At 39.6% G+C, this 16,711-nt stretch overlaps 1 protein-coding gene across 1 annotated transcript in view; it reads right to left on the reverse strand.

The window, feature by feature from the left end:
* Nucleotides 1-1,177: 1,177 nt before the first annotated feature.
* IYD (iodotyrosine deiodinase) overlaps nucleotides 1,178-16,711 on the reverse strand; it is a 32,985-nt gene continuing 17,451 nt past the window's right edge. The window contains exons 2-5 of the mRNA XM_027858002.1: nucleotides 11,512-11,703; nucleotides 7,972-8,131; nucleotides 4,582-4,738; nucleotides 1,178-1,993 (exon numbers count right to left, since the gene is read on the reverse strand). Coding sequence (XP_027713803.1) covers nucleotides 1,811-1,993; nucleotides 4,582-4,738; nucleotides 7,972-8,131; nucleotides 11,512-11,703 — 692 coding nt within the window. The 3' untranslated portion in view covers nucleotides 1,178-1,810. The remainder of the gene's footprint in view (nucleotides 1,994-4,581; nucleotides 4,739-7,971; nucleotides 8,132-11,511; nucleotides 11,704-16,711) is intronic.

Below are 16,711 nucleotides of genomic sequence, written 5' to 3' on the forward strand. Positions count from 1 at the left end.
TCTATTGTAAATCTGTACTGGATGGGTCTCCTTAGGAAAGGGATCATAAGCTACAAAGAATCTAAAGCTAGGAGAGACCTCGGAATTCATATAGACCAACCTCTTGAAACTGAAGCCCAGAAAGGTTAAGCAACTAGCCCAAGGTCACAGAAGAAGTGTTAGAAGAGAGATGTCCTCTGACTCCACGGTCAGTATTTGCTGTATTGCACCACACAGATTCCCAAGAACATGGGCAAATACTCATGCCTAAGACAACAGATTTAGAGGTAGGAAGGACCTTAGAGGTCATCTAGCTCAACCTCTTTATTTTACAAATAAGGAAACTGAGGCCCAAGAAAGTTAAGTGACTTGCCCAAGGACATATAGGGAGTGTCAGAAGTGAGATTTCAACCAAGGTTCTCTGACTTCATGGTCAGCGTTTGCTTGATAGTACCATACGGATTGGGCAGCTTGGTAGCACGGTGGATAGAGTGGCTGGCCTGGAGGCAGGAAGATGAGTCTTCCTGAGTTCAAAGATGGCCTCAGACACTTATAGCTGTGTGACCCTGGGCAAGTCATTTAACCCTGATTGCCTCAGTGTCCTCATCTGTCAAATGAACTGGAAAGGGAAATTGCAAACCGCTCCAGCATCATTGCCAAGAAAACCCCAAATGGGGTCACAAAAACTCAGACACAATCCAACAACAACAATAACAACAAAAGTTCTTTTCCAGCTCTAAATTCTATGATCTCATTCTATCTATTAAAATACAACCTCCTTGGGAGCAAAGACTGTGTATTATTATCTTTATAACACTCTAAGCACCTGGAACTATTTTTTGCATGTAGTAGACAATTAAGAAATCTTAATGAACTGAATTAGACGTCATACAAGTCCAGTGTCCGGACAGGTGTCACAGTGAATAGAGCACTGGACCTGGAGTCAGGAAGACTTGAGATCCCATCTGGCCTTGGACACTAGTAGCTGTATGACCCTGGGCAAATCATTTAATCCCTGTTTGCCTCCATTTCTTCATGTATAAAACAGGAATAATAATAACATGTACTTTCCTCGTTGTTGTGAGGATCAAATGAGAAAATAGTTGTAAATCACTTAGCACAGTGCCTGGCACATACTAAATGCTATATAAATGTTAGCCGTTAGCTATTATTACTTGTTAAATAGATATTTCTACCTCACTGAATACCTGTGTCCTATTTTTATGTGCAGTCATCAAGAAAAGAATGGATGAAAAATGCTACCAACTCCATAGAGCACATTAAAAACTGTGTATCCCAGAGGTACCATTTCCTAATAGCAAAGCTCTGAATGGCATGTGGCAAGAATAGAAAAGAAAAGAAAAACCTCCACGTAAATAAAAGCTATGGGAATTTGAGGGGAAAGGCTGCGTGACTAGTCTGAATTTATTTCAGTTTGAAAGCTAAATTTCCTAGAAACTCATTGAATTATCTGGTATTTCTTTGCTTTCTCTCTAGCCAACAAAACTGCTGGTGATTTCATAAAATAAACAGGGAAATTTAAGGCAGACTTGAATTCCATTCTGAAGCAGGGATGGGAAATGTGACAGCCAACGGCTGTTTAAATGGAATGTTGTCTGTTCACCTCATCAGACTGTCCATTGCCTTAGGAGTCATCAGATCCAAAATGCTGGGGAGGTTAGGACCATTTATTATCCCTTGGGGCTATCACCCCTGAGAAACGGAGTGCTATGGGGCCTCTCAGCATCTGCAGTGAGTGACTGCTGAGCTTAGGGGAAAGGGAGGAAAGAAAGAGCAGGAAAGACAGGGAGGCAACGGAGAAGCTCCCAGTCTACACAACCACCATGATCTCCTCCAGGGTTTTTCGCTTTAAGTCGGGAACTGTGGCATCCTTCCTGGGATACCCAACAGGGAGGAGCATCAGCAACTTTTCGTTGGCAGGGCGGTCCAGCAGTGTCCTCAGGCGAGGCCCACAGTTGAGAGGGGTAGTTGTGACAGTCACAAGGCCTGTGTTCTAAAAGAAGAGAAGCCATATGCTCAAGTCAGCAGGGAAAGTCTCTCTTCTGGGGTCCTCTCAAATCTTGACTTTGGGGGGCAGCTAGGTGGCCAGTGGATAGAGCACTGGCCCTGGATTCAGGGAACCTGAGTTCAAATCTGTCCTCAGATACATAATACTTACTAGCCGTGTGACCCTGGGCAAGTCGCTTAACCCCCATTGCCCAAAAACAACAACAACAAAAAATCTTGACTTCAGATCTTCAAGTCTTGGATTTTTGAATCTAGTGTTTATCATTCCCCAGAAGTTACATGGCAAAAAAAAAAAAAAAAAAAAAAAAGAACAAAAGTTGCCAGCTGTAGATAATTAGCCCCTTCTCTATCCCCAGATCCCAGCTACACGCTTCCTACACATGACAGGCTCAAAAATGTAGAACTTTAGAGATGGAAGGACCTTGGAAGCCAATGAGTCTAATACCTCATTTTATGGACGGGGAAACTGAGGTACAAAGAGGTTAAATGACTTACCCCTAGGATTACACGGTTAATAACTATCTGAGGTGGTATTTGAACCCAGCTGTTCCCAATTTATATTTTGTAGGAATGGAAAAGCTAGTTTTATTTGATATTTTTGCCTAAGAAAAAGAAAGGTATAATTTTCCAAGGTTGGATGTTTGGGAAGTCCAACTCAGGCGAAAGAAATGATGACAATGCCATATGGCTAAAATCATATGTTTGTCTAAAATTATCTGCTCTCAACTATATATCCAACAGGATCAAATAGACCTCATGGCCACCTGAAAATGCTTAAGTCCAATGACAGATGGAGTCACTGAGATGCTATTATCCCATGCGGCTCCAAAGCCTATAGGCAGTAAATACACAGTTTGTCCAGGTGGGGGCTGTATGGAACCATTTTTTCTTTCTTCCCTTCCTCATAAACCCTGGTTGTCATGTGTAGAAAAGGGTGAGAGTAGGACCATTCATAACGTGGCTTGTTGAAAGCTAGAGGGCAGCAAATTCAACAGCAAAATAAAATGGGGAGAGGAAGAACGTGTCTGTGGTTGCTGGGTTCTTCATTGGTCTGTGCAAGGACTGGTGACTAAAGGTCTACCTGTAGACCGAGAAAGCAGAATAATTCTTATATTGCTCTATTAGAGTCAGGCGTGGGGTGCAAAGCTATGTTAGAACACATGGAAATGGCTAATTTGGAACTTTTTTAAAAAGAATAAAATATACAAGTTTCTCTTGTATTATCATGGTATAGTAGGAAGGGTCCTAGATTAGAGTTTGAATCCCAGCTCTGAGATTCATTACCTGGATGACATTAAGTAAGGCACTTAATTCTCTGGGCCTCAGTTTCCTCATTTTTAAAATGAAGGATTGGATTAGATGACTTCCATCCAAGGTCCATTACAGCTTGAAATGTTATGAAGGAAAATTTTATGAACATATTTTTATTTCTAAATCATCTACATTTTGCAACATATGTCCTCCCTGCCCTCCCAGAGAGCCAATTTAAGCTTATAACAAAGAATAAAAAAGAGGGTTTGAAAAGCAGTTCAGCAAAACTAACTAACATGTCAACCAAGTTTGGCATTAATGCAATGTCAATGCAATAGTCCTCCTCCTCAAAGAATAGAGGAAGGTTCATTCTTATGTGTCTTCTTTGAGGCCAGCCAGTTTGAAAGCTTTGATGATGATATTAGAGGAAATACTGGGGAAGGATGAAGAGGGAAATGGTAGATGGGCTCGTTGGGTTGGCTGGTATAACAAAGTACCACAGTGAGAAAATCCCAGCTAGATTTCTGATCCATTCTGCTCCAAGAATTACCAAGTTCTACTGTGCATATGATTTAAAAAACATCCTTCTAATTGAAATGTAACTCAAACTAATCTCTCCAGCTATGATCTCTTACAGAACCCCTTTACTGTGATCTCTCAAAAACATCCATCCAATCATTTAGTCTGATCCAATGGCAATAATGAATCCAGGTACGAGGGGAAGGAAGAACTTCAATTAAAACTCCAACATTCTTCAGGCGTGTCTATCAGAGAGGTTGAAGGATTTGTTTGGGTCCCCCCTGATGCTAGTGTTCCTCCTTCCTGAGATGACCACCAATTTACCCTGAATATACTTTGTATGTACACAGTCATTTGAATGTCATTTCCCCATCAAAATGTCCTCCCTGAGGACTGGAACTGTGTATTATCTTTCTTTGCATCCTCAGCTCAGGACAGCATTCAATACATAGTAAATACCTAATAAATGTTTATTGACTGACACAAAATGCTATAATTTCTCTGATCCAGTAACTAATCTGGAAATGACTTACTACCAAAAATTCCCAGCTATGTTTTTGAGTCATAACAATCACCAAAGCAATTTTTCTGAATATATTTTCTACTTGAGCTACCTTGCTTAGAAATGCAGAGACAGGTTTTTTTTTTTTTTTAATGAATAAAACACTTGCAAATCTCTATAGAGTTTGAAGTTCAGTAGGAATTTTTAAGTAAAGCCTTCAATTGTATCCTCAGAAGACCTCTTCGTTTCCACCACCAAATACCGTATCTCCCCTTTATTGGCCTACTGGGTTAGTAACATACCTGCAAGGCAGCAAGGAGAATGCCACATGCAATGGAAACACTGATCTCATTGTAGTAATGAGTCTTTTTCCTGCCACTCGAAGTTATGCCATAGATTTTTTTGAAAATGAGAATCAGAAAAGGGGCTGTGTCCAGGTATTCTTTGATCCAGTTGGTTCTAAAAGAAAAAAAAAGTGGTTTTTCTTTTATTCTTTTATTGCCCTCAAAAGATCAGATAATTAAAATTTTAGAAATAAATTTACTAGGGGCAGCTAGGTGGTGCAGCAGATAGAGCTCCGGCCTTGGAGTCAGGAGGACCTGAGTTCAAATCTGGCCTCAGACACTTGACACTTACTAGCTGTGTGACCCTGGGCAAGTCACTTAACCCCATTGCCTAGCCAAAAAAAGCAAAAGAAAGAAAGAAATTTACCTTTTGTTTTGTCTGTTCAGGTATGAAAGGATAAAAGAAATAAAGGCCCTAGATTATTGTTTTTCTATTTCTCATATTATAATAATATAAATACTCTATTTCTTAGATACCCCCTTCTTTGGTTACTACCACCACTCTTTATGTTCTTTTACCTCTGCCCAATGTTAATAATATAGCAGATTGTTCAAAGGAAAATTGTCCAGTGTAATCTTAGTGCTTTTGAGGATTTTCTATTACAGAATATTATACAGTCTCTGCCTATCAAAACCTTAACCATCCTTCACAATCTAGCCCCCAAATCACCTCCTCCATAGAGCCTTAACTGATAATCTCAGCCAGAAACATTCCTTCCTAATCCCATTCTGCTAAGTCAGTATCAAAAGCAAGCAAGAGGCAAGCAAGCCTTATTTAGTTAGTTTGGCTAGTTTGGTTAGCCATTTTTCAGTGATGTCTGATTCTTTGTGACCCCATTTGGGGTATTTTCTTAGCAAAGTGCTTTGCCATTTCCTTCCTCATTTTACAGATGAGGAAACTGAGGCAAACAGGGTTAAGTGACTTGCCCAGGGTCACACAGCTAGGAAGTGTCTGAGGCCAAATTTGAACTCAGGAATTGAGTCTTCCTGACTTCAAGCCTGGCACTCTACCCATTTTGCCACCTAACTGCCCACTGTGCTAAATGCTTTACAAATAGTATCTTTTGATCCTTACAAAAACCCTGAAAAGTAGGTGCTGTTATTATACCCATTTTATAGTTAAGGAAACCCAGGCCAAAGAGGTTAAGTAACTTGGCCAAGATCATACAGTTACTAAGTTTCTGAAGCTAGATTTTGTAGGTGCTGTTATTATACCCATTTATTATATTATCATGGACCATTATTATACTCATGTACCCATTATGTACCCATTATTATCCTGACTCCAGGTCCAATAGTCTATCCATTGTACCACCTAGCTGCCGAGGTACAATTTTGTGTTCCTTGCATGGTTATTTTCTAGACCAAGAAGGCAGTGGTGAGAGATAATGTTCTAGAAATGGAGAAGAGTCCAGTTGAATGCTCAGAGGTAAGAGAATTAGGAGAGCAGCTAGCAGCCTAGATTGGCTAGAAGGTAGAGTACATGAAAGGGAGAAATGGAAGGAAATAAGGCTAGAAAAGAGCATGGATGTGGGATCTCTGCCTTTAGGAAGTTTGTGGGCGTCAACAACTTAGGTTAAAAACCAGACTACTGCATTCAACTCTGTAACTCAAAAGGTATAAAACATGGGAGAAAATATGAGGTTTTCTCTTCTGTGCCTATGCTAAACTTGGCCAGGATGTCAGATCTCTTCACTGGGACTGGAAAAAAAAAATATTACACTTGATTTTCAGCATGTTTTTCACAAATAGTCCAATAATGATGCACACTATTAGCACACTCACCAACTCATTTCAGAATCTCATAACACAGTACAGTTTTGTAAGCCTTATGTTTTTAGAGAGTATTTTGATGTCTTTAGAGAATAAAGCAAAAGTAGACCCAACTGAGTCAACATGGGCCTCTGACCTCTGCAGTACTCTGAGAGCTGAGGGAGGAAAGGCCGGAAGTACTTTGTTTCTAAGCATGGAGAAAGTGAGAAGGTCCCAGTACTTCAAATATTTGTTTCTTGTTCTTATTTCTACTTTCCATTTGGGGAGAAGTAGTTCATTTAAGTCTGTGGTAAGGAATGTATATGGACTCATTAGTGGAGGAAACGTACTTGTAAATGGGTAAGAATCATAGTAACTTCTGGTATGAGGTCAATGTTTAAGGATCTCTGTACGGAAGAACAAAGCAATTAATTCCCCTGCCAGACACTGTTAAGTGCTTCACATACTTCTGCTCAAGATCCAAAGAAAAGAGAAGTTTAATTGCCCTGAATCATATCACTGGTTCAAAGGTAGAAAGGAAAATTCCCTAATTCCCTCCCTGAATTACAGGAAGGGAGCACACACTAATTACCACCAATGAAAAGGAAAAGTGAATTAGAATAAATGAACCAAAGAATTCTGAGGGGGACCTAAAGGGAGTGACTGAAAAATGATAATACTTTATGCATTGAAATTAATTTAAATGTAAACATTACTAAATAAGTTTAATTCTTTATATTGATATTTAATGTTCAATTTTCCCCAAACTTTTAATTTTATCACCTTTATTTTCTATATGTCTCTCCTTTCTCCCCCATCCAATGAATTATCTTTTGTTACAGTAAAAGAAGAAAGGTAGAAAAGAAGGAAGGAAGGAGGAGAGGAACAGAGGTAAGAAGTGAGGAAGAGAGGAGAGGAAGGGAGGGAATAAGGAAGGGAGGTAAGGAGGTGAAGGATGAATGGAAGGAAGGAAGGAAGAAAGGAAAGGAGGGGGAAGAAGGGAGGGAACAAGATTGGAGAGGGAGGGAGGAGGGAAGGAAGAAAGGAAAGAAGGGAGGAAGGAAGAAAGGAAAGGGGGGAGGGAAAAGGGAAAGGAAGTGAAGAGAGAGCGAAAGAGAGAGAGAAAGAAGGAGAAAAGAAAGGCAATTTAGCAACACTAACCAACACACCAGCCAAGTGTACAGTATATACGATGTTCCATATCCATGGACACCAAGCACTACAAAAAAGGGAAGGAGTAGCATTTTCTCACTTTACCTTCTGTAACAGTCAATGTTAAGCTGGGTCTATGTTAAATTCTCAGTAATGCACTTGAAAGACAGACAGAGAGAAATAAAGACAGAGACAGACAGAGACATAGAGACAGAGATACACAGAAATGGACAGAAAGACCAAGGCAGAGAGACAGAGACCAATAGGAATAGAGAGACAGAGAGTTCCCTGACCTGATGCTCACAATTCTTTCCCAAATCAGACTCAAACAATTTTTATAAAGTAAACTCACTTTTGTAAACTCACTCAGCATCCTCAGGAATCCTATGGTTACCATCGTCTTAAGTTTTAAAAACCTAATATTGATTCTACTGGATTTCTTACCTTAGTTTCTTTAGGTCATTAACCCATCTGTCTCCCATTCTTTTCTTGTAATTTATTTCCTCTTCATCCTCAATGATCACTCGAATCTTGTGTTTCACTTCTTCATCTTGCACAACCACAAAGGACCAAGGCTCTGTGTGTGCCCCACTTGGTGCTGTTCCTTTGAACCAGTAAATTAAAATAAATTAATTAAAACCAGAAGAGGAATGTGAAGGGAGATTAGAGAGGAATTTTGTTGTTCAGTCACACTGTCATGTCCAACTCTTCATGACTCCATTTGGGGTTTTATTGGCAAGACACTAGAGTGGTTTGCCATTTCCTTCTCCAACTCATTTTATAGATAAGGAAACTGAGGCAAACTTGCCCAAGGTCACACAGCCAGCAAGTGTCTGAGGCCAGATTTGAACTCAGGAAGATGAGTCTTCCTCACTTCAGGCCCAGCACTCTACCCATTTCATCACCTAGCTGCCCCAAATACACTTTCCTGACTAGGAATTGAACCTGGGCAGAGGGAGTGAAAGTGCTAGATCCTAACCATTAGATCACCAGAGAGGAAAGAAGGTAATAAAATCATGTTCTGAAAACCCAAACCAAGCACTATGACCTGAAATACAAAGTGGCAGGACAAATTTATGCCTTTGCCTGCTTCTTCAGTCCATTTTACTCAGCACCATTTTCTTTAATTTAACTTCATGTTTAAAGTTTTATTGATGCTTTTTAAAATTGGATGCTTTATTTTTTTTTTATTGATGCTTTTGCATCATGGTCATTTTTAGATATCTTGCTTCTCACTTCCACACCCACGTGAACTTTCCATTGGAACAAAGAAAGCACATTAAGCAAAACCCAACCATCTGACAGCATATATTAACATTCCATACACCAGTTTCTCATCTTTCAAATAAATGGAGAAAGATGTAAACCCTCATCTCTTCTCTGAAGCTGATTTATCATTTTAATTACCTGAGTTTGTCTTCTTATGGAGGTTCTTTTCACTTAACATTATTGAAGTCATTGTGTATATTGTTTTCCTGGTTCTGCTTACTTCACTCTGTATCAGTTCATAAAAGGCTTCCCATGTGTTCTGAATGTCTAAAATCAGTCTCATTTTAAGTACCTCTACAATAACCAGTTGGAAACAATACCACTGCTTCTAGAGATTGCAATGATTCACCACCACCTTTCTAATTATTTAGGGCAAGGCTGCCTGATTTGCTGATATTATCACAGCTCCAAAAGTCCCTTCATTTTGACAACCAATAAAAAAAATAATAAAGTTATGAAGTTCACCAGAGAGGTATAAATTCAATTCAAAGGCAGAGTCAAAAAAAAGTGTCCCTCTAAGACATTGAAGCACATGAAAATCAAGCCAATAGCTCAGTAAATTTTTATAGATTTCCTCCTATGTGCAAAGCACTGGGCTATGTGCTGTATGGTATAGGACCCTTTCCTTTAGGGAAATTATAATCTAGTTAGGGAGATGACATCAACACAGGAAAGACTAAATAACTGTTACTGCTTTGTGCTGGTGCATGAGATGCAGTAGGTTGGTTGTCTACGGTGCCTTAGTATCCAGCATTGATGGGCTTCAATAGGTCACTGGCTCATGACCTTAACCAGCTTGGGAGTTCCACAGTTACTCTGAAGACTTAAGGTCAGGCCAGAAGACTGCAGGAGTGTCCCCATCTCCTCCTATTCCAAGAGTTAATAAGTATTTGCTGAATGAGTAAATACTGAAGAACGGGTAGGGACTCCTGTTAAGAACCTGTCTCATAGATGTTCAGACAGGAGATAGGTAATTTTACTCTTGGTAAGAGTGCTTAGCTTGGGCAAGAGTTTTACGTTGGAAATGCATATTAGTACAAACACCATGAATTTCAGGTCATCCCAGCTTTGAATTCCCTTTGTTTCTAAAGCTCTTCACTTTTCTTTTTTTTCCCAAATATAGAAAGAAAACTATTTTTCTTTTCATTTCTTTTCATTTCATTTCAGCCCAATTTCCCTCAAATTTGAAAGACAATTGCATCTGTAACAAAGAGAAACTCAACATGTGTGATTTCAAAGAGATATGTTTCATATTATGGAGAAAAATGCACTTGGAGTCAAAAAATTAAGGTTTCGGCTTCTGGATCTGCTGCTTCCTGTGCAGCTGTAGACAAGTCTCCGGGCCTCAGTTTCCTTAGCTATAAATTGGGCATAACAATACTGACACTACCTACCTCAGAACAACACCATGAAAATCAATGAGATAATGTAACAGAAAGAATTTTGAAAGTATAAAAACCTCTGTGGATATGTTTTATAACTTTTAGATTGAAAGACCATCAAGGGCAGGGATTATATTATTTCATCTTTAGCCTTGCACATAGTAAGTACTTAATACTCCTTTTTGAATTTAATTTAATTCAAACCAAGCATTTGGCTGGCAGGCCCAGCAGCCTGCAGTACAGCTAGGGTAAGGCAACTGTGTGCCCTCAGTAAGGTTTGAAAATTACACCAGATATCTATGACCATTCAGAAAACTCTTTGAGCCACTACATAATTTTTTTTTTTTTGGCTAGGCAATTAGGGTTAAGTGACTTGCCCATAGTCATACAGCTAGTAAGTGTTGTATGTCTGAGGTCAGATTTGAACTCAGGTCCTCCTGATTCCAGGGCTGGGGTTCTATCCACTGTGTCACCTAGCTGCCCCTACTATACAATTATATTGAAGGACTCTGACTCCAGGCAAAATAAAAACCTATGTGAAAGATCCGTCCATTTTAAACTGAAACTAAATTTATTCTTTCTCGTTTGTTTTTTCTTAGAGAGACAATGAATCCAGATATGTACTACATTAATCTCTCTTTAATCTTTAAATGAGAGATTATATAGTACATATAATTATATATTATATAATACTTATTATATTTTATATATATATAATATATATTATATATATTATATCTATATAGTTCATATAGGAACAAAACACCATCAGATGAAAAAATAAAAGAAGGACTATTAGTAATCTTCCTCTTTCTGTAATTCAAATCATTTTCTTCTTTGGACAGACTTTCACACTAAAAATTAGTTTTCTGATTTTTTAAAAAATTATTATTTGTTCATTCATATAGGCATGCTAACTAATCAGTGTTTGTAACAGAGAATCATGGCATATAGCTGGATAACATTAATTCCAGGAGGAGAAAAGAGGAAAAAATGACTCCCTGTGTGTCTGGGTCTTTTGGCATTTTTCTTTTTTAACAAGCACTTGTTGGCTAGGATACTTTGGATTTATCAGAAGTCTATGAGTTGTTGCTCCATCTGTGTTCAAGCCACATGAAAGATGTGTGTCACTTCTTCAGAGATAGTCAAGTGGTTGACAATAGAAAGCACAGAATTCCAGAAACGGTGCTTCAATGGCAGAAAAGGATCTATGCAGCCTTAAAGACAGAGTGTTATGCTTCACAAGCCAAGCTTGAAAATCATCAGTTCTTCAATAAGTCGCATCAGTCATGCAGCTGACAGCCTCAAGAGACCCAGCTGCATAGTCTCATACCTGCTGTTTTGATGACATTGTCAATAACCTGCCTTGGGACAGGCTCATCACTAATGAACCTGACAGACCGCCTCTGATTGAGAAGCTCATAAAATTCCTGGGACCTCCTAATCATTTCATGCTCAGGAAAGCGTGGGCTGGAGAATGGGACATGTTCAAGGTTTTCTTCTGATTCATGGAACTCATCCACATCTGCAAATAAAGGTAGTGACAACAGTAATGAGAATTACAATTATATCATGTCTTACAGCTTATGGAGCTGGTCCACATATAGGATCTTATTTTATCTTCACAAAGGTAGAAAGGCAAGCACTGTTTTTCCCGTATCATAGCTGAAAAAACTGAAGCTGGGAAAAGTTAAATGACTCATCCTAGGTCATATAGCTAGTATTGGCCTAGGTGATATTACCTGAATTTGGCATTCCATTTCCTGATTCTGGTTTTTATTTTTGTTTTGTTTTGTTTTTTTTTGCATGAACTCATGTCTAGAATGTATTCTCTCAGTTCTTTTTCTTAAAGGCTTCCTTCAAGGCTCAACTCAAATGTCACCTCCTACAGGAAGCCTTCACTGAAGCTCCCTAGTTGCTAGTGCCTTTTTCCTCAAATTATGCGGTGTAAAGGATATTGGATTTTGTGCCGGTCGCGCCGTGCACTCTCCTTCTAACAGGAGCAGGCTGCCAAGGTCATACTTACCAGTCTTCGGAGCCCACCCAGATAAACACAGAGACAAGCCGATCAGGAGGTGCAAGCACTCGAACTTTATTCAGAGACCATCACAGCAAGGCCAAGCAGGAAAGCAAGAGCAGGAGCAAGAGAGCGAGCTCCGATCCCTATCGCCCCTTATATACCTTCCTAGCCCCTCCTCCTCAGCCTGCCTACCAGTGAATGATTGTAGGATCAGATACTGGAAGGGGATGTCTGGGGTTAGCACTGCACCAAGGGAGAGGACGTGACAAAGGAAGCTAGGCTCGGATACCAGAAGGAGGCGTCTGGGGTTAGCGCTGCACAAAGGGAGAGTACATGACACAGGAAGCTAGGCCTGGATACAGGAAGGAGACGTCTGGGGTTAGCGCTGCACAAAAGGAGAGTATGTGACACAGGAAGCTAGGCCCGGATACCGGAAGGAGACGTCTGGGGTTAGCGCTGCACCTAGGGAGAGGACTAGACAAAGGGAGCTCGTTCTCTGCCGTCCCACTCCCACGTGGCACAGCCCCCTGCCTCAGGAGCACATGCTCCGGCTACTTCCCCGTATCCTGTTCCTACCCCAGTTCACCACAACTCCACATGGCACAGCCCCCTGCCTCGGGAGCATAAGCTCCAGTTACTTCCTAATATCTTGTCCCTGCCCCATCTTGCCTCAACCCCCACGTGGCAGGTAGCCAACCTCAGACAATCCCTCACAGGATTTGATGTCAAAGGACCGGCTATCATGACCACCCTGAGTCTTCTCTTAGCAAAGCTAAAGTTTGGAGTTCTTTCAACCAATCATATAATATGGACTCAAGCCTCTTCACCATCCTAGTGGTCTTCCCCTTCCTCCCCACTTCTTCCTTTCTGTCTCTCTGACTCTCTGTCTCTATCTCTCTCTGTCTCTCTCTCTCTGTCTCTCTCTCTCTTATTATCTTTCATTTTGAACTATTTTTATTACTCTTGCTGTCCCCCACACCTGGAATGGACTCCCTCCTCATCTCTGCCTGCTGGCTTCCTTCAAGTCTCAGCTAAAAGCCCACCCTCTACAGAAAGCCTTTTCCAACCCCTCTTTAATTCTGATGCCTTCCCTCTGTTGTCTATTTCCAATTTATCCTGTCTATAGTTTGTTTGTACATAACTGTCTGCATGTTGTCTCTTCCATTAGACTGTAGGCTTCTTGAGGGCAGGTACTGTCTTCTGTCCTTTTTAATATCCTCAGTACTTAGCACAGTGCTTGGCACATAGAAGGTAGTTAAATAATATTTATTAACTGAGTTATTGACTTAAACTGTGGTGTTCACAACTGAACACAACACTCCAGATATAGTCTTACCAGAGGAGAGTACAGAGAAACTAGTGCCTTATCATACCTAGAAGTTATGACTTCTAGGAATAATAATATAGCCCACTAACATTATTTCTGTCTTCACCATTCCTCTTCTAGCTTATCTCTGAGAAGGTGAGACTTGGACCCCAAGTGTAAGACTCCATTTATCTCTATTGAAATTCCTCTTCCTGGATTTAGCTCAATGTCATAGTCTGCTGACGATTGCTTAGTTCCTGACTCTGTCTAATTTAGAGCCAGTGTGTTAACCATCCCTCCCAGTTTTGTGTCATTTGCAAATTTGATAAACATGCCATCTGTGCCTTATGCCAACCTTTTGCCACTAAGCCCTTCTTGTATGCCAAAGGAATAGCTGATTTTAACTGTAAAGTAATGAAAGAGAATCTACAAAATCTTCCTTCCTGCAAAACCAAGGGGATCAAAGTAGAAATTCAAATCTGTAGTACTAGACAAAAAAACTTCTGAAAGAGTTGATAAGACCCTTAGTTTTGGTAAAACAAGCAAACAAAAGAAAGCAAAAATCCAAACAAAATCAGTCATATCATAACATGTCCATGAGGCAATTAACTGACTTCTGTGATGAAATGGAAGCCAAGCCTGTCAAATACTGGCAGGCTGGCAATTGTAAGTATTTTTTAAAATATAATAAAGCTTCTAATAAGCAAAGTCCAAATGGAATGGGACTTTAATCCTTTAGAGATGGGTGACTACCTTGTTTTCCTAGCTCTCCCAACTTTGATTGCAAAATCAATTAAAAAAACAGTCCTGTTTCTTCCTAATAAGTAATCCATATAGTGATAAGCATAATAATTTGAAAGAGTTGTGGATAAAATGAGATTGAATTAGTTGGACTCACATGGACACCTAAAGATTTCAGGAAAGAGATTTACTATTTGGAAAAAAAAAGAGGCAAATTACTTGTTTCAGGCATTACATATTAACCAGTTATCATGCAGCAGGGAAAAAATAAGGAAAAAAAAATCTTAAATTAGCTCTTATTTTGGAGGGACATTGTATGATAGCTACAGACTCTCCATTTTAAAGATTCCTCTATGGGAATATAGCTTTCCCTTTCTTAAGCTTCAACTCTCTAACTAAGGAACCTGAAATGTTATTGGGGCAGCAGACTCTGCTAACTTATGTGAAAAAGAAAGCACTTATTTTACATTTGGATGCCAATGGAACCCTTGGCATGGACCCTTCACATTCAATTTCAAGATAGATTACTAAATTACAAGGGTATATAGGTGTGATAGGGGAATGCTAATGAGAACCTATTCCCTTTCCAGCTACTAATTTTGAGCCAGCCTTGGGTCAACAATAGACTTGTAAACAGAAAACCCCTGACCCTTGTCAGCTATGTAAACAGATTTTCAGTATCTAGAGAAAGCAACACTAGAGACCTTCCTTATTTTTTTAGGGTTGAAGGACTGTCTGAAAATCAAATGTATGTAACAAGAGATACATTAACAAACCCACCAAATACTTTCTTAAGTGAGTTTTGACATATACATGTCTATAAATGACACTAACCTGTAGAATAGTTGTACAGTGTAAGGAAGTCATACACCTAACTAAAACAGGTAGACACATGTGACTTCCACATTATATATGTCTGTTATAAAGGAAAACTTAAGGACTTGGTGTTGGATCCTGGTTTTGTAGCTCAAAGGAATGTTAGAGGCCATTGTCTGGAAGCAGTCTGAGTGATGTTTGAGACTCTAAAGCATAGTACAAGGAAGCATAGAACACAAGACAGAATCTGCAGAAAGTGAAGCAAATCAATGTGATTGAGGGGAAATATTAAAAAATAAGAAGGGCCAGTAAGGGAAGATGGACACAGGTCAGGTCCACTGGGATCCCTGGTGGAATCAAGCACCCAAACTGGTCAAATCCAGTGGGTTTTTTTACAGTGTTCTTGTGTGGGTCAGGTAGGACCAGGCATTGAGGAGAGGGAGCACAGAGCCTGCACCTAGTGGGCAGGTCAAGGTTAGTGCCCTGGTACTCATTCATGAAAGGGAGTAAGGGAAGGAGATAATTGAGGAATTAGTAGCTAGCTTTTTTCTCCAGTATATTTTTATTTATTTCATTAAATATTTCTCAATTCAATGTAAAAAGACTTTTTAATATTCTTTTTTAAATTTTGAGTTCCAACTTCTCTCCCTCCCATCCATCTCCCCTCCTTGAGAAGGCAAGCAATTTAATTTCAATTATACACGTGAAATCACGCAAAACATATTTCTGTATTAGCCGTATTGCAAAAGAAAGCACAGATGAAGGAAAGAAAGAAAGAGAGAAAGAAATGGAAAGAAAGAAAGAGAGAAAGGAAGGAAGGAAGAGAAGGGAAGGGAAGGAAAGAAAGAAAGTTTAAAAAAAGGAGGCTTTGAACTGCATTCAAATTCCATAGTTCTTTTTCTGGAGGTGGATAGCATTTTTCATCATAAGTCCTTCAGATTTGTCATGGATCATGTTGTATTGCTAAGTCATTCATCATACAATATTGTTGTGACTGTGTACGATGTTCTCCTGGTTCTGCTCACTTTACTTTATATCAATTCATATAATTCTTCCCAGGTTTTTTGGGGAGGGGAAAATCATCCTGCTCAACATGTCTTATAGCATAAAAGTGTTCCGTCACAATCATATACCATAACTTGTTCAGCCATTCCCCGCCCCCCCATGGACATTCCTTCAATTTCCATCACAAAAAGAGTTGCTATAAATATTTTTGTACATATAGATCCTTTTCCTTTATCTTTGATCTCTTTGGGATACACAGACCTAGTAGTGGTTAGTAGCTAGTTGATATTCAAACTTTCAGCCCAAGGGTTTTTTTGGCTATTATTATAAGACTTACTTTAATAGTGTAACTTGAGGGATTTAAACTTTGTCTAATAGGGTGCAGAGGCTACTGAATTACTTATAGTCATCTAGTCATAGAACCATAAAGATGGACCTGGAAGTAATTTTAGAGGCTACCTAAGCCAACCCCTTCATTTTACAGATAAGGAAACTGAGTCCCAAAGAGGTTAAGTAATTTGCCCAAGGTTATACAAGTAGTAAAGAAGAGGCTAAATGGTTCAGTGGATAAAGTGCTGGACCTGGAGTCAAGAAGACCTGAGTTCAAATCCACCCTCAGACATGTACTAGTTGTGTGACCTTGGG

The sequence above is a fragment of the Vombatus ursinus genome, unplaced genomic scaffold, assembly GCF_900497805.2.
Source record: "Vombatus ursinus unplaced genomic scaffold, bare-nosed wombat genome assembly UNPS02012602.1, whole genome shotgun sequence".
Classification (NCBI taxonomy): Eukaryota; Metazoa; Chordata; class Mammalia; order Diprotodontia; family Vombatidae; genus Vombatus; species Vombatus ursinus.